This window comes from Eulemur rufifrons, chromosome 9 (assembly GCF_041146395.1).
Source record: "Eulemur rufifrons isolate Redbay chromosome 9, OSU_ERuf_1, whole genome shotgun sequence".
Taxonomy (NCBI): Eukaryota; Metazoa; Chordata; class Mammalia; order Primates; family Lemuridae; genus Eulemur; species Eulemur rufifrons.
Window position 1 is genome coordinate 40,364,478 of NC_090991.1, and position 17,836 is coordinate 40,382,313.

A 17,836-nucleotide genomic window follows, 5' to 3' on the forward strand; every position below is an offset into this window, starting at 1 on the left:
ATGTACATGGAGGCTAAGCAATCTTATCAATGATAATAAAAACATCTACCATAACAAATTGAGGTTAATGTTTATAAGTAATTACTTTATGCCAGACACTCTGCTAAGCATTTTGCCTATAGCATCTCATTTAATCTTTGTCACGGTCATAAAAGGTGGGTGCTATTACCATTCCTGTTTTACAGATAAGGGAATTGAAGTCCATGGACTTTAAGACCCTGTTGTGGGACACACAGCAATGTGCTGACTGAGGCCAGATAGACCCGGGAGTCCCTGCTCTTAATCACTCTCTACACCACAGGTGCCCACGAGGAACTGGGACTTCACAGGGTACATTTGTCAAAAATCTGCCTCCCTAGTTTATTTCTGAAGGTGGCCCCATTCTGTCACAGTCATTTGGATACATACAGTTGGTTAGCAAATATTCTTTCCTTTTCTGCCTGTGGAAACTACCCCCTTTGCTTCCGGAATTCAACATTGTCCACTGTCTGCAAGTTGCACGCTTGGATTTTCATCAGTCTGTTTTTAAAGTGAGACCTTAGAGCAAGAACCATCACCTGCCTGCCTCCCCCCATAACTATTCCACGAACATCTTTCTGCCTCTCTGTGGTCACCTGTTTTTTAATCGAGATAGGATTTACATACCATAAAATCCACTATTTAAAAATGTATAATTCAGTGGTATTTAGTACATTCACGGTTGTGAATATACTACTGTATAATTCAAGGACATTTTCACAGGCCAGCCATGGTGGCTCATGCCTATAATGCCAGCTACTCAGGAGGCTAAGGTGGGAGGATCACCTGAGCTCAGGAGTTGGAGGCTGCAGTGAGCTATGATGACACTACTGTACTCGAGCCCAGGTGACAGAGCAAGACTCTGTCTTATTTTTTTTATTTTTTATTTTATTTTACTTTTTATTTTTTTTGAGACAGAGTGTCGCTTTGTTGCCCTGGCTAGAGTGAGTGCCGTGGCGTCAGCCTAGCTCATAGCAACCTCAAACTCCTGGCCTTAAGCAATCCTCCTGCCTCAGCCTCCCGAGTAGCTGGGACTACAGGCATGCGCCGCCATGCCTGGCTAATTTTTTTTTTTATATATATATTTTTAGTTGGCCAGATAATTTCTTTCTATTTTTAGTAGAGATGGGGTCTCGCTCTTGCTCAGGCTGGTCTCGAACAGCGATCCACCCGCCTCAGCCTCCCAGAGTGCTAGAATTACAGGCGTGAGCCACCGCGCCCGGCCAAGACTCTGTCTTAAAAATAAAAAAATTTTAAAGTAAAAAGAAAAAAACTTTTCAGCACCCTATAAGGAAACCCACCTTACTATTAGCTATAGATTTGCCTATTCTAAATATTTCATATAAATTCAATCATATAATATGTGGCTTTCTGTTTCTTCCACTGGTTTCTTCCACTTAGTATTATATAATATTTTCAAGGTTCATTCATGTTACTATCATGATGGCATGTACCATGGCTAAATAATATTTCATTGTATGGATATACCACAATTTCTTTATCCATTCGTCAGTTAATGGACATTGTCCCCATACTTTTTGGCTATTATGAGTGATCTTGCTATGAATATTCGTGTATAAGTTTTAATGTGGACGTATGTTTTTAATTCTCTTAGGTATATACTTAGGGGTGGAATTGCTGAGTCATATGTAACTCTATGTCTGACTTTTTGAGAAATTACCAAGCTATTTTCAGCAGTAGTTGCCCTATTCTACATTCCCACTACTAAAGTATAAGAATTTAATTTCTCTATGTCTTTGTCAACACTTGTTGTTCTCTGTCTTTTTGCTGTAGCCATCCTAGTGGGTGTAAAGTAGTATCTTATTGTGGTTTTGATTTCCATTTCCCAGATGGCTAATGACATTGAGCATCTTTCATGTGTCTATTGGCCATTTGTCTTTTTATTGTTGAGTTGTAGGAGTTCTTTGTATATTCTGGGTACTAGACCTTTATATATGACTTACAGACATTTCCCCCCATTCTATGGGTTCTTTTCACTTTCCTGATCATATCCTTTGAAGCATAAAAGTTTTTAATTTTGATAAAGTCCAATTTATCTATTTTTATTGGTTGTTGATGGTTTAGATATCACATCTTAACAAACCATTGCCTAATCCAAAGACATGAAATTTATACCTCTATTTCCTTGTAAGAGTTTTATCATTTTAGCTCTTACATTTAGGTTTTTGATTCATTTTGAGTTATTTTTTTATATGATGTGAGATCGTGGTCCAACTGTATTCTTTTGCGTGTTACTATCAACTTATCCCAGCACCCTTTGTTGCAAAGTCTGTTCTTTCCCCATTGACATATCTTAGTGTCCATGTTGAAAGTGATTGCTCATAAATATTTGGATCGGTCACCTATTCTTGACTGTAACGTCTTGAAATGTTGTTTGGGGTTATGATAATGTAGGTAAGAGCAGAGCTCAGAGGGAAGACCATCAGGTAAGTAACTTAAGTCCTAAAGTCTTCAGTTCCATGAGCCCAAATTAAGGGGAGCTTCATGTGTCTTGTGGACCCAGTCTGAGCCATCAGGCAGATACATACAGTCTTTTGAGCCCAGACAACTTTCTTGCCATCTGAACCTGCATTTGTACATGACATATTCCACTGGTTTTATAAGCAGAAGAGGAAACAGCAGCAGATGGGTTTATTTTAGAAATTGGACTTGGACTCTCAGAAGCCTCAAGAAAGTGAGGAGCAGTCACTAGCCATGCACATTCCAGAAGGCCCAGAATCATGTTTCTGTGCTCTGTGTGTGTGTGTGTGTGTGTGTGTGTGTGTGTCTACAAAGGCAGTAACATTGGCTCCCGGTGGCCCCAGGAAGCACCACTACAGGGACAAGGAGGTAGCAGTCCCACCAGGAGGAATGAGGAGGTGCACACCCCATGTATACTTGTATGCACCCTCACGTTCCTTGTGTACACTGAGCTCCAACAGCAATTTCCGGAGGCGTGAAGCTTCCCTGTCTCCACACCCAGTCTAGCTCTGAGGGGCCAAGCCCTTGCATCTCCCTTCAACCCTGCTGTCCAGTTCCTGCCCAGGGACAATCTGCGTCCTCACTTAGAAAACCTCTTTCTTTAGCCCTCACTTTACCTAGAGGGCAGATTCACCCAGGGGACAGAATCTTGGTGCCTCAGCTACTTGTGCTGTGGAGGAGCCCCACTTTGAGGTACTTTCTCCACGGAGGCTCTGCTGCAGACAGCGTCTGGGGAAATGATCGCCCACACACTGTGGCCTACAATCAGCCTGTTCAGAATGGCAGGCAGTTCTCATTGGCATCGAGTCCTCTTTCTCTGCTGCGTGAGCCTTTTCACCTGAGGTCCTGGGCTCCACAACCGGCCTGCCCACCCAATGGCGTGAGTTCTGGCCAGGAAAAGAGCCATTGGTGGGGAGTGTCAGAGGAGGGCTGTGTGAGGAGGGAGCACAGTGGATAATTAAGAGGGTGTGGTTGGTTGGTTGGTTTTAAATCATAAAACAGCAGTTTTGCATTCTTACCACTGCCCCAGTAGCCTTGGGCATTGTAGCTGTCAACCTGTCATACAGGTTTCTTTGTTTAAAAACTTCTAGGGTGTTGTCGGAATTCTGCAAAGCCCAGGTAAACTCTGTACCAACCAATGGAATGAGCCAAGAAACAGAGGTCCCCATGCTCCAGGGCTCGCTCTCCCTCCACGGCCTGGACACCAGCACACACCTGCACTATGAGGTGCCTCCAGAGCCCTTTACTTCCCATCCAGCCTCTGGAACCCAAGATGATGGCCATAAGCAGGAGCTGCATTCCCAGACACCTGGCACCCTGGACTTGAAACAGCTGGACACTGCCCAAGCTGTCCCTGCAGGGAGCACCTCAGGCCAGCAGTCTTCTAGCACTGTGAGAGAGACGACCAGAGTAGTCGGCCAAGAGAGTGGCCAGCAGAAGACCCCATGGGGTGACGGAGTTGGACTGAAGCTTGTGGTTTCCTCACCCACCAGTCCGGTGAGTGGCGCAAGCTCTTTGGTAGGAGATCTTGGGAAATGTCTCAGAGCCACTGCAGGGTTTCCCCAGCTAGTGACCCTGAGGGGTCTCTGCCTTCTCCCCACTAACCTCCCTCCCCCTGGTTAGTGATAGCATTGTAATGATGGCTCTAATGTTGCTTGGTATGTGAATAGTAGATATGAGCCAGGCACGTGCTCACTTGCCACACATATCTCCTGTCATCTTCACATCTACTCTTGAAGAAGATAATTCTCACCTGACCGCACCACTCACCAGCATAAGGTCCTGGGCAAGTCATTTCACCTCTCTGAGCCTTGGTTTCCTCCTTAGTCCTAGTTATTACTAAATTAATATTTTTATAAAATACCAGCCTTTGAAATTACTTGTTTTGCAACATGAACCAGGTTTTTTAACTGCACTGTCCACTGTGGTGGCCACTAGTCACATGTGGCTGCTGGGCACTTAAAATGTGGCTAGTCCAAATTAAGGTGTGCTGTGTAAAATAAGCACTGGAGTTTGACAACATAATATGAAAAAAAGAATGTAAAATCTCTCAATTTTTTATTGATTATATGTTAAAATGAAATATTTTGGATATATTGGGTTGAATAAAATATATTATTAAAATTTATTTCACCTATTTCTTTTTACTTTTTCTAATGTGGCCACTAGAACATTTAAAATTACATATGTGGCTTGCATTGTATTTTTATTGGACAGTGCTATTCTAGAATAAGCCAGTCCATCCCTGGACATCTCCTGGAGAGAGACGTGGGTGAAGAGGCTTGAGAACTACTAGCCCAATGAAGCACTAAAGGCTGTGAACTTGAGCTCTTTTGCCCTTTATGTTTGTTCTTGTGTGCCCTTCGAAGTTTCCCAGACAAAGTTATTGACATTTACTGACTGTTGGTAGGAAAGGTATGTGTGTGGTGTCTGCTCTTTCTGCAACTCAAACCCCAGCAGGGTGAGGGAAGGCAGCTGCTCCAGAAGGCCCGGGGCACCTACAGGGAAAGTCCACAGGACGGAGAAGAGGTAGCGCAGCCAGGGCTGTTGCCAAGGTGAAGAGAGTGAGAACAAATACCTTTACAGAATTGAGTGCCTCTGACTACTTTTCTTTCTGGGCTTCATAGTTAAACCACACCATGGAGAGTAAAACAGAGTCGTGAAAAGCAGAGGTAGGAATGTGTATGTTTGTGTGCACACGGAAGCCCTGTGTTATGCCAGCTGCACTCCGGGGTTCACATTGCTTTTTCAGCTCCATCCATGCTCATCTCTCCTTTGGGCATAGCTTCTATAACTCAGGATGGAGCTAGGGCCATGAAATAGATGGGCAGAGGCACACATACCCTCTTTTATTTATTTATTTATTTATTTTTTGACACTTTCTTGAGATAGAATTCACATACCATGCAATTCACCTATTAAAGTATAATTCAGTATTTTTTAGTAACTTCATAGGGTTGTGCAACCATCACCACAACCTAATTTTAGAACATTTTCATCCCCCATAAAAGAAACCCCCTACCCATTGCCATTCACTCCCCATCCCTCTGCCATCCCCCACCTCCCTTCCCTCAACCCCTGGCAACCACTGATCTACTTTCTGTCTATAGATTTGCCTTCTGGCCATTTCATATAAATGGAATCATACAACACAGAGCTTTTTGTGACTGGCTTCTTTCTCTTAGCATGATGTTTTTAAGGTTCATCCATGTTGTAGCATGTATCACTACTTTATTGCTTTTTACTACTGAGTAATATTTCGTTGTATATTCCATCGTATGGCTGTGTATCACACTTCATCGGTTCATCAGTTGATGGACATTTGGGTTATTTCCACTTTTGGGCTGTTATAAATAACACTGCTATACAACTTCATATACAGGTTTTTGTGTGGACATGTTTTTTTTTTTCTTTCTTAGCTTACAGATAATTTTTTTTTTAATTTTTTTTATTATTTTTTTATCATTAATAACAACTTAATTTTACAGAATCAAAGAGTCTAACAGTATATCTTGTTAGATACAGTATGTCCTCATAATGTATACATTATTTCTTGTACTGGACATGTTTTTAATTCTCTTTTATGCATAACTAGGAGTAGAATTTTTGGATCATGTGATAGCTATGTTTAACCTTTTGAGGAACTGCCAAACTGTTTTCCAAAGCAGCTGCCCCGTTGTATATTCCTAACAGCAATGTATTTCTCCACATCCTCACCAACAGTTGTTATTGCCTCATTTTTTAAAAAATTAGCATAGCCATCCCAGTGAGTAAGAAGTGATATCTCATTGTGGTTTTGTTGTGCATTTCCCTGGTTAAAGATGTTGAGAATCTTATCATGTGCTTTTTGGCCATTTGTGTTTTTTCTTTAGAGAAGTGTCTATTCAAAACCTTTGCCCATTTTTAAATTGTCTTCTTATTACTGAGTTGTAATAGTTCTTTATACAGTATTCTAGATACTACACCCGTATCAAATACATGATTTGCAAATATTTTCTCCCATTTTCTTGGTGGTTTGCAGCATAAAGTCTTTTGATTTTGATGTAGTCCAATTTTTCTATTTTTTCTTTTGTCACTTGTGTTTTTGGTGTCATAGCTACGTACCCATTGCCTAATCCAAGGTCACAAAGATTTACTCCTATGATTTCTTCCAAGAAGTTTATAGTTTTAGCTTTTACATTAAGGTCTGTGATCCATTTGGAATTAATTTTGATATATGGTGGGTGTAGGTGTGCCAGTTATACCAGCACCATTTGTTGAAAAGACTATTCTTTCCCCATTGAATTGTCCCACTCTACCCTTTAAAACTTTTTGAGGAATGATGTATTCTAAGTACCCAGATCTTCAGTGTACACCTCAGTGTATTTACATATGATGTACACCCTGTGGCCACCATCCAGATCAAGATACAGAATATTCCTGGCCCACCAGAAGGCTCCCATATACCTCCTCCCAGTCACTGCTCCCCTTCAAAGGAAAATACTATTCTGACTTCTAGCGCTATACATCGTTTTTCCTGTTGTTGAGCCTCGTATAAACAGAACTATACAGTATGTATTCTTTTGTGTCTGGTTTCTTTCACCAAGCATAATGTCTGTGAGATTTAGCTATACATATAGCATGAGGCTATAGTTTGTTTTTTTCCATTGTTCTGTAGTATTCCATTATAAGAATGTATCTCAATATATTTATCCATTCTCCTCTTAATGGACATTTGGGTTATTTCCAGGCTTTGACCATTATGAAGAAAGCTGTAGCAAACATTATTGTACATGCCTTTCGGTGAACCTCGCACTCATTTCTGTGGGTGTTTCCTAGGATCGGAATTGCTTGGTCCTTGGGTAGGCATATGTTTAGCTTTAGTAGATACTGCACTTGTACTAAAGTACACTCACTGGCAATATGTGAACATTTTAGTTGCTCTTTAGCCAATGGTGTTGCCAAACTTTTTACTTTTAGCCACTCTAGTAGGTGTGTAGTGGTTTTAATTTTCAGTTCCCTGATGACTAAAGATATTGATACCTTTCCATTTGCTTATTGGCCATTTGATCCTCTTTTGTGGAGTGTCTATTCAAGTCATTATTCTTCAGTTTTGTGTGTTTTCTATATTGATTTGCAGATGCTCTTTGTATATTATAGATATAAATCTCTTATTGGAGAAAAAAGCAAATATCTTTTTCCAGTCTATGGCTTGCCTTAATGGTATTTTTTGCTGAACAGAAGTTCTTAATTTTAATGATGTTCAACTTAGCAATCTTTTTGTTTATGGTTTGCATGGTTTTTGTCCTGTTTAAGAAATCTTTGTTTACCCCGAGGCTCTGAAGGTATTCTCCTGTGTTTTCTTTTTCCTAGAAGCATTAGTAATTTACCTTTCACAATTAGGTTTATGATCTGTGATTAAATTTTGTGTATGGTGTAAGGTAGGAGTCAAAATTCTTATTTTTTCCATATGGATATCTGGTTGACCTACCACCATTTGTTGAATACGACCATATAAATCATATAACTGTATAAGAGTGGGTCAGGCTCTCCTTATTTACTATTCTGAAGATGAATGTTATGGGGCCCTGAAGGTTGTGACTAGGCAACTGCCAACCCATGCTGCAGGTCGAAGCAAGGCTCTGCAGCCCTCGTTCCAGCCAGAGGCAGAGTGAGGCCCCTGGGGATGTTGGCCGTGTGCCCCAGCAGGGCACCACAGAGTGCCACTGACCATGTTAGTTCACTCCTGCCCAGGATCTGGCTTCTGCTTTACAGGCTCAGATATCCTGTCTTGCCAGGGCCCCAGAACTGATGGGACAGGGCAGCTAACTCGTCAACAAAGCTCCTCTGCTCACTGACTTCTGACCCTCTGGCCTCCTTGCAGCTCCTTAGAGAAGCAAGCGCCTTCCGACCTCCACCTTTTATGTTTCCTGTTCCCTCTTAGCCAACTGGTTTCTGTTCCTCATTGTTGTGTCAGCCTTCCCTGCCCCCCGTGTCTTAAAAAACACCATCTCAGTGACTCTCTGTCCCATTTATCTGCTTTACTTTGTTTCTAACACTTATCATTATGTGCACTAATGTATTATCTCTTTGTCTACTTATTTCCATCTTCCTTACTAGAATGTTAGCTCTATGCTACAAAGGACCAAGCCTTTTCACTTCTGTTATCAGCACCGAGCACTGAGCACTGTACCATGGAGAAAGTAGGCGTCAGTTAATAACAGTTCTTGAACTGTCAAGAGACTCTCGAAATGCCAGCTAGTAAGTTTACTTTGCAGAGTGCACCACTGAGTGGACGTGGTGGTCAGGTCAGTCTAACCAGGGCAGGCTCCACCTCCTTGCTGGCCTCAGGGGCTATGATGGTTGGGGGGTTGCTTAGGGAACATGGAAATGCTTGGTGCCAAGTCTAATGTGAGAACCTTGGATGCTGCCCCCTTCCCGTGTCTGTTTCCCAGGGGAGTTGTGGATTTATTTGTTGCCCCACGCAGCACATGGTCGCCGCACACCACTGTGTAGCCTGCCGGCTCACACAGGCCTGCTGGGCTCCCTGCCTGTGCACAGTGCCAGGCTGTGTCCTGCATGTCTGCCCCTGCGGTCCTCGTCTTTCCATGCTTCCATCACTTAGCCATGTGCTTTTTATTTGACACTATTTTGGGGGACATCTTGGGGGCCACTGTCAAGTTTTATGGCGCTGAGAACCATTCAATCTTTCTTTAAAAAAAATTTTCTTAATTCATTGAACACAACGTACTATGAGCCAAGCCACTGTGCTAAGTGCTCAGGATACAGTGATGGAACGGCCCTACAGTATGGGGACAGACCCTAGATTAGACAAATCAGTCTCCACATCATAATTACACTTGCGCTGAGTGCTGGGGAGGAGAGGAGTGGGGAGTGGGAGAGCTCTCGAGGGTGACTGCATGTCCCAAAGCTGGGCGGTGTGAGTTGGGTTCACAGTTTAACTCCCAGAGGGCAGTCTGAGTTTTTAAGTCTTGGTTCTAATCACTGTCTCCATGGACCTCCCCATGGCATGTGGTCCCTTCCCCCAATTAGGCGTACAGGCAATCTGTCCGCTGAGGACAGACTGGACAAAAAGTCCGGTCCTTCTGACAGTGGCCCAGAGACCTGGCATCTTACTCCTCAGTCAGACTCCTGTCTCGGATTTAGCTGTAGTACCTCAAGGTGGCATTCCTCTCTCTTGGGTCCCTGGTGGCAGGTGCAGCTCCAGTGTGCATTTTTGGTCAGTGGCGATTTCCCCCCACTGCTAAAGGGACAGAGAGCTACCCAGCTGTGGGCCTGAGCGAGCAGGCAGAAGGAAGGTGGCAGGAGGAAGGGAGGGAAGAGGGAAACAGTGGTGCTCATGCTCTCACCCTCTCTCCTGCCCACCCCCCGGGAAGGGCACACAGCCTCAGAGCTCTGTCCAGGCCCAAGTGCAGAAGCTCCAAGGAACCTATGTTCCCACTGTTTTTCCCTGTTGCTTAAGAGAACAAAAGGTTTTGCCTATAGCATCATTTCCTGGTGGCTGATCTGTGGCCAATGGACCATGTGAACATTTCCTAATAGTCTCTGCCATCAGTAGAGAGAGAAGCCCTCCCCAGTGAACATCGTAATCTTAAAATTCACATTTGTCTCCTTCCTTCTAGTTCCCTTGACCCCCCTTCGTTACTATACATTAAACACATTTGGATGGCCAAGATTTATTCCCTCCTCTTTTATGATTCTGAGCCAGGCACTCTTGCTGGAGATACCAAGAAAATTAACCATCTCGGGCAGCTTAAAGGAGCTAGGGTAGGGGGCACAGACTCTCATGGGATCCCGGTCAGGCCCGGCCCAGCTGGGGTCAGGAGGGATGTGGGCTGGGGGTGGGTGAGAGAAGCTTCCAGGAGGAGGTGGTGCATAACCCCTGAGCTGAGTCTTTAGGGACAGTGATCTCGCATCAGGGCCATTAGCAGGGCTGGGGCTCACCGATTTCCCCGGTGCACGTGCAGCTGCTGGCACAGCCATGTGGCTGCTGGGTTCAGTTCCTCCGCCTGTTTTCCTCAGGAGTCCCCCGGCCTTGATGGCCTAGGCAGGCTTTGTTCAGAATCCAGTGTTGCAGGTGGCGCCCAGTAGCCACCCTGACAGACACACCATCCTGTCGCTGGCAGAATGAAGCACTTGCCATTTCTAAGGGCCCCAGTTCTGGGAAGCCCCCTCCAGATGCCGAATCAGAACTCATGGAGTTTTCATTCTGAAGGCTCCTGTGTATACACGTTAAATTAAATAAATTTGTATCTTTTTCTCCTCTTTAAAAAAAAAAAAAAGAACTCACCACCATTGGCTTAAGAGGTCTTGTAGCATTGGAATGGATTAAGCCATGCAAACCAACCCTTGCGGGGCAGCCGGAGCCAGGCTCCTCTTCCCTTGTCTACACAGCAAGGAACACAGCCTTGATTTAGGAGTTGGAAATAGCAACATCAGAGTGAGGTTGATGGCACTTAACAAAACAGCTGGGCTGGCCCCACCCCGTGTGACTCATTTCCTATGTATAGACAGCCATGTAGGGTGGCCCAGCCTGCTTCCTTGCCTCCGCTTTTCCATGTTTAGGCACAGGAAGGCAGGGAGGGCTTGAAATAGTGGAAAAAAAGGAACCAGAATCCATTCCCACAGCCCACTGACCCCAGACAGCCCCCTTCCCCCTGCCAGTGAGCAACCTCAGACTCAGTGAGAGCAGCAGAAGGAGGAACAGCGGCAGAGGCAGCTGGCGAGGCCCGAGTCCTGCTCGCCAGGCCTCCCTCATCTCAAACCCTGAAGCAGGGCCGGAAACCCTGCGTGCCGGGACTGCTGGATGTCCCCATGCAGAAGGATGAAGTCACTTCCCTTCCTTACACCTGACACGGATATTGACTCAAAATGGATCAGAGAAACTTTTGTGCTTCAGAGGGTACCATCAAGAAAGTGAAAACAGTTCACAGAATGGGAGAAATTATTTGCAAATCATATATCTGATAAGGGTCTAGTATTCAGAATATATATAAAGAACCCTTACAACTTATATTAGTTTCCTAGGGCAGCCATAACAAAGTACCATAAACTGGATGGCTTAAAACAACAGAAATTTATTCTCTGATAGTTTGGAGGCTAAATGCTCAAAATCCAGATGTCAGCAGGGTTGGTTCCTTCTGGAGATTCTAAGGAAGAATCGGTTCCATACCTTTTTCTTAGCTTCTGGTATTGCTGGCAATCCTTGGCATTCCTTGGCTTGTAGACACATCACTCCAGTCCCTCCCTCCGTTATCACATGTTGTTGTCCCTCCATGTCTCTGTCTTTGCTTGGTGTTCTCCTCTCTGTGTATGTCTTTTCTCCTCTTCTTATAAGGAAGTCAGTCATGCTGGGTGAAGGGCCCGCCCTACTCCAATATGACCTTTTCTTAACAAGTTAAATGTGCAAAGACTCAATTTCCAAATAATGTCACATTCTGAGGTACTAGGTGTTAAGGCTTCAACTTGTCTTTTGGGGACCAATTTCACCCATAACAACTCAACAACAAGAAGACAAATAACCCAATTTTAAATTGGGCAAAGGGGCCGGGCATGGTGGCTCACACCTGTAATCCCAGTACGTTGGGGAGCCAAGGTGGGAGGATCACTTGAGCCCAGAAGTTTGAGGTTGCAGTGAGCTGTGATGACGCTACTGCACTCTAGCCTAGGTGACAGAGCAAGACCCTGTCTAAAAAAGAGAGAGAAAGGAAGGGGGGGGGGAGAGAGAGAGAAAGGAAGGAAGAAAGGCGGGAGAGGGAGAGAGAGAAAGGGAAGGAAGGAAGGAGGGAGGGAGGGAGAGAAAGGAAAAAAAGAAAGAAAGAAAACAGGCAAAGGAATTGAATAGATCTCTCTAGGAAGGAGGGAAGAGAGGGAAAAGAAAAGCAAAGAGGCAAAGGAATTGAATAGATTTTTCTCCAGAGAAGATGTAGAGAAGGACCCATAAGTATATGAGATGATGCCCAATGTCATTAGACATTAGGGAAATGCAAATCAGAAGCACAATGAGATTATAGCTACCCATCAGGATAGCTATAATCCAGAAGACAGATAAAACACATGTTGGAGAGTTTATGGAGAAATTGGAACCTCATGCATAGCTGGTAGGAATGTAAAATGGTACAGCCACTTTGGAAAACAGTTCGGCAGTTCCTCAGGAAGTTAAACATAGAGTTACATATGATCCAGAAATTCTGCTCCTAGGATATTCCCAAGGTATTAAGACATAAATCCACACAAAAACTTGTATATGAGTGCTCATAGCAGCATTATTTACATTAATAATAGACAAAAAATAGAAACAAGCCAGATGTCCATCAACTTATAAGTGGATAAACTACATGTGGGCCATCATACAGTGGAATGTTATTTGGCAATAAAAAGGAATGAACACTCATACATGCTTACAACATGGATGAACCTTGAAAACATCATGTTAAGGGAAAGAAGCTAGTCACAAAAGATTAATGTTACATGATTCCATTTATATGAAGTGGCCAGAATGGGCCAATCTATGGAGACAGAAAGTAGATTAGTGGTTGCCTAGAGCTGGAGGGGTCGGGGGGAAATGAGAGTGGCTGCGGATGGGTGTGTGGTTGCTTTTTGGAGTGATGAAAATGTTTTAAACGATGATTGTGCTACTCTGTGAATATACCAAAACTATGGAATTGTATACATTAAATGGGTTAATTTTAGGTATCTGAGTCATATCTAAATATTTTGGCTGGTGAGGTGGCTCACACCTATAATCCCAGCAGTTTGGGATGCAGAGGCAGGGTGCTTGCTTGAGGCCAGGAGTTCAAGACCAGCCTGGGCAACATAGTGAGACCTTGTCTCTCCAAAAAATGAAGGAAATTAGCTGGGCATTATGGCGTGTGCCTTAGTCCCAGCTATTCAGGTGGCTGAGGCAGGAAGATCGCTTGAGCCTAGAAGTTAGAGGTTGCAGTGAGCTATGATGACACCACCACACTCTAGCTTGGGTGATAGAGTGAGACCCTGCCACAAACAAATAAATAAATAAAGTGGTTTTTCTCAACAGAAAAGCAAGAGCTGGATCTCAGAAGATGACTTCTACCGGCCTCCCCGGGAGCAGCCCCCAGAGAGAGCTTCGGACTGCCCCGTAGCTTCTTCCAGAGGGCCTCCAGAGGCAAGGCCTGGTCTCCACAGGCATTTTTCTCAAGGACCAAGAAAAAGCTGCTCCCTGGGGGCATTAGACAAAGCGTGTGTGCCTTCCCCAGGAAGCAGGAAAAGCAAAGCAGCCCCAGCGCAGGAGCATAGGAACTTCTGGGTGGTGCACCGGAGACAGATGGGTAGGTGACTCTCGGGTTCCAGGTGGGCCCCATCTGCAGGGACTGTGCCTTTCGGAAAGCAGCTCTAAAGTCCTGTTTTCCATGACCAAATGGGCGGTGTGTTCTCACAAGAAAAACCTCATCCCAGAATGTATTAATGAGAAGCATTCATGCTCAGTAATTCAGGAAGGCATTTCGGGAAAAGTACTGTATTTTCTTATAAAATCTTAATAAAATAATGTTCAAAACTGCCTACAGAGTACAAAAATACTGTTTCATCTGTGGAAACAGAAAATATTTTCCTTGAAATTACTCTATAAAACTTGTGATTATAGAGAACTCTTGATTCTATCTGTAGCTCAGAGCAAACTCAGGTCCCTTGAAGCCCTAGGTGTTTTCACTGATCCTTCCAAAGACTTTTATCTTAGATGGTTTATTTAATAACTCCGGTGGGGTTTATCAGATCTGCTGTTTGTTTAGTGTCCTCCACGTGCTGTTTACAATGAGGCCAGCTTGATCTCCTTATCCTGTGAAATTCCAGAAATAACTAGAACCTAATTTTTCTGTAACCCTCATAATGGGCTTCCTCATGAAAACAAAACCAAAAACGTGTGCCCTAGTCTGTCTGCTCATTTTCCGTTTGCAGTGACCCAGCAGAGAATTGTGCCCGGTGCAGGGCCCTGGGCCGGGTGGTGTGGTGGTGCCTGGTCTCCAGGCCGGCTCCTGCTACGTGTGTCCTTCAGCCCTCGTGCTGGCTGCGGCCTCTGACTGTGCCAGAGAAGGTGCGCTTTATGCCAGGCCTTTGGGTTCCCTGAGGGGCAGGAAACCTTATACAACAGTGTGAAACCCCCAAGGCTGCTCCAGGCTGGTGGGGAGAGAATCGTGTGCCCTTTGGAACCCCTAGTTAGTGACAGACCCCTGGGGAGCAGGGAGAATTGAGCAGTGTATGGATACCCAGGCCTCACTCACTCATTAATTCATTCAGCAAATATTTATTGAGCATCTGTGATGTGCCAGGCATTATTCTAGGTGCTGGGGACACAGCAGGAAGCAAAACAATGTCCCTCTCTTCATGGGATTTAGGGGGAGACAGGAAATAAGAAAATTAACAAGTAAGGTAGAGTATGGTCAGGTGGTAATAAATGCTTTGGAGAACAATAACTGAGGGAGTGCCAAGGTGGAGAGTGCACCATTGACATTTAGGGTGGTCAGGGAAGCCCCCACAAATAAAGTGACTTTTGAGGAGATTGGGGTGGAGGGAGGCACCAGGCGATCTGTGCATTTCAAAGAGGGAGAACAAATGCAAAGACCTCACGCTGGGAACACGCTTGACATGTCCAGGGAATAATGGAGACCAGAGTGGCACGTGCGGAGGAGACGGTGGAGGGGCCTGTGGGCTTCTGCTTTGAGGGACATGGCAGCCACTGCGGAGCTTTGGGCAGAGGGACATGCTCTGACTAACCTTTTAATCAGGTCACTGTCACCCGGGAGGTAGGGGTGGACCTGGTGAGAAGGGGGGTTCTGCATGTGTGTTGAAGGTAAAGCCACCAGGACTTGCTGACGTCGCTGTGACGGAAAGAGAATCTAGGGCAACTCCAAGGTTTTTAGCCCAAGCAACTGCAGGGATGAATTTTGCCATTTTATAAATGAGGAACATTAGGGAAGACGCAGGTTTGCAGTGGGAGACTTGGGGATGCATTTTGGATGTGTCAACTTTGAGGTGCCCGCTAGATGCACACGGAGCAGGTGTATACATGAATCTCAAGTTCAAGAGTGAAGTCTAGGCTGGGGGTAGCAATGGGGAATTATTGGCATAAAGCCCTGCGAGCAGGTGAGATCAGCAGAAGGGGGTGTTGGCAGAGAAGAGAGGAGGCCCCGGGACTGAGCTCTGAGTGCCAGCCCTGGGAGGACAGGGGGACGGAGGGGAGATGAGGCCTGGGGAGGGGCCTTTGGGTTTGGCAACGGGGAGGGCATTGCTGGCCGTCCCAGGGGCAGTTTTGGTGGAATGAGTAGACAAACACCAAATCTGAGCAGGTTCAAGGAGGATGGGAGCAGGGAAAGGAGAGAGGGAGTTTCTATACCTCCTCAAGCAGTTTTTCTGTAAAGAGGCTCGAGAAACAGGTGGTAATTAGAGACGTGAGTGGAGACAAGAGGGTTTCTAAAGATGGGAGGAACAACAGCTTGTTTGTGTGCTGATGGGAATGACCCAGGAGAGAGGGAGAACTGCTGGTGAGATGTTCTTGTCCTAGAGTAGGTGGCGGGGGACCTCCTGCACAGGTTGGGGGGTTAGCCTCATACAGAAGTGACAGGAGGGAAGGGGGTGAGTGTGGTGATTGGGACATGGAGGTAATCTTTTGAGTGCTTTTATTTGCTCAGTGAAATACAAGGAGCAAGGTCAACTGCTGAGGGGGAGAGTGGGGCGGAGGCGCTCAAAAAATATCCCCGTCCAGCTTTCAGAAGCCCCATTTGACAGTGCCCACATCTGGCCATTCTGGGGACAGTCGCTGTGTCCACGCCCACCACAGGACATCAGGTACCAGAGGTTGCCTTGGGCAGTAAGGGGACAGGCCCACACTCTAACATGCCTCTTTCTGCCTCCAGGGCTGTCCAACCCATTCCGAGGCCTCATGAAACTGGGCACACTGGAGCGGCGGGGGGCAATGGGCATCTGGAAGGAACTCTTCTGCGAGCTCTCCCCACTGGAATTCCGCCTCTACCTGAGCGACAAGGGGCGCACCTGTGTGGAGAACTGCTCCCTGCTGCGCTGCGAGGCTGTGGGGCCGGCCCACAGTGACGGGCGCTTCGAGCTGGTGTTCTCTGGCAAGAAGCTGGCCTTGCGAGCCTCGTCCCAGGATGAAGCCGAGGACTGGCTGGACCGCGTGCGGGAGGCCCTGCAGAAGGCCCGGCCTCAGCCGGAGGATGAGTGGGTGAACATCGAGTACCCGGACCAGCCTGAGGGGCCCCCTGAGGGGCCCCAGGGTGACCGCCCCTCTCACCCGGACCTGCCCTGGGAGCCTGCGACCCTCCAGGGCACGCAGTTGGACTGGTCATCTGCCCAAGTTCCAGAGCCAGACGCTATTAAGGAGTCCCTTCTGTACCTGTACATGGACAGGACCTGGGTGCCCTATATTTTTTCCCTGTCCTTGGAGTCTTTGAAATGCTTCCGTGTGAGAAACAACGAGAAGATGCTAAGCGACACCCATGGCATTGAGACCATCCGAGACATCCTGCCGGATGCGAGCCTCGGGGGCCCGTCCTTCTTTAAAATCGTCACGGCCAAGGCTGTCCTGAAGCTGCAGGCTGGGAATGCTGAGGAGGCTGCCCTGTGGAGGGACCTGGTCCGCAAGGTCCTGGCGTCCTACCTGGAGACAGCTGAGGAGGCAGTGACACTCAGCGGGAGTCTGGATGAAAACTGTCAGGAGGTGCTGAAGTTCGCCACCCGGGAGAACGGCTTCCTACTGCAGTACCTGGTGGCCATCCCCACGGAGAAAGGCCTCGACTCCCAGGGCTGCTTCTGTGCAGGTGCTGACTTGCTCTCCGGCCACCCCTAGCCTGCCAGCCAGCCTCGCTCTGCCTCCTGCGGGGTCCTGATTTAGGCTCTCCACCCCGCAAGTGCCCCGTCCCTCCCCTGGGATGGGGCAGCACATGAGGCTTGACCTGTGGCCTCTACTCCGCCCCAGCACGCACTGGGGCTGGCGCTTCTGCTCATAGGCAGGGTGCCCTGCTCTCCTTCCCTCTCCCGCCCCCTCCTGCTGGGGGGTGGGACCTGGGGTGGCAGCTGTGCCACCTGCTGCTGCTCTGGGAGTCCCACCCCGCTTCATCTTCTTATTACTGTGCTGTTGCATTCTTTCAGAGCAGGGGCATGGTATCCTTCCAAACATTTCTGCAAACTTTTGTAAGTGGACACAATTTTTTAAATTATAAAAAGGGGCTCATCCTATTCAGTGCTGTCCAACAGAACTTTCTGCGATGAAAAGGTTCTAGATCTGCACTGTCCAGTGCCGTAGCTATGTGGCTACTGGGGGCTTAAAATGTGGCCAGCATGACTAAGG

At 46.3% G+C, this 17,836-nt stretch overlaps 1 protein-coding gene across 3 annotated transcripts in view; it reads left to right on the forward strand.

The window, feature by feature from the left end:
• The window catches only part of LOC138392179 (pleckstrin homology domain-containing family M member 1), a 47,574-nt gene that overhangs the window by 14,633 nt on the left and 15,105 nt on the right, over positions 1 to 17,836 (forward strand). For all 3 annotated transcript variants that reach the window (XM_069482712.1, XM_069482713.1, XM_069482714.1), the window contains 3 exons: positions 3,591 to 3,996; positions 13,535 to 13,805; positions 16,386 to 17,306. In XM_069482712.1, coding sequence (XP_069338813.1) covers positions 3,591 to 3,996; positions 13,535 to 13,805; positions 16,386 to 17,306 — 1,598 coding nt within the window. The remainder of the gene's footprint in view (positions 1 to 3,590; positions 3,997 to 13,534; positions 13,806 to 16,385; positions 17,307 to 17,836) is intronic.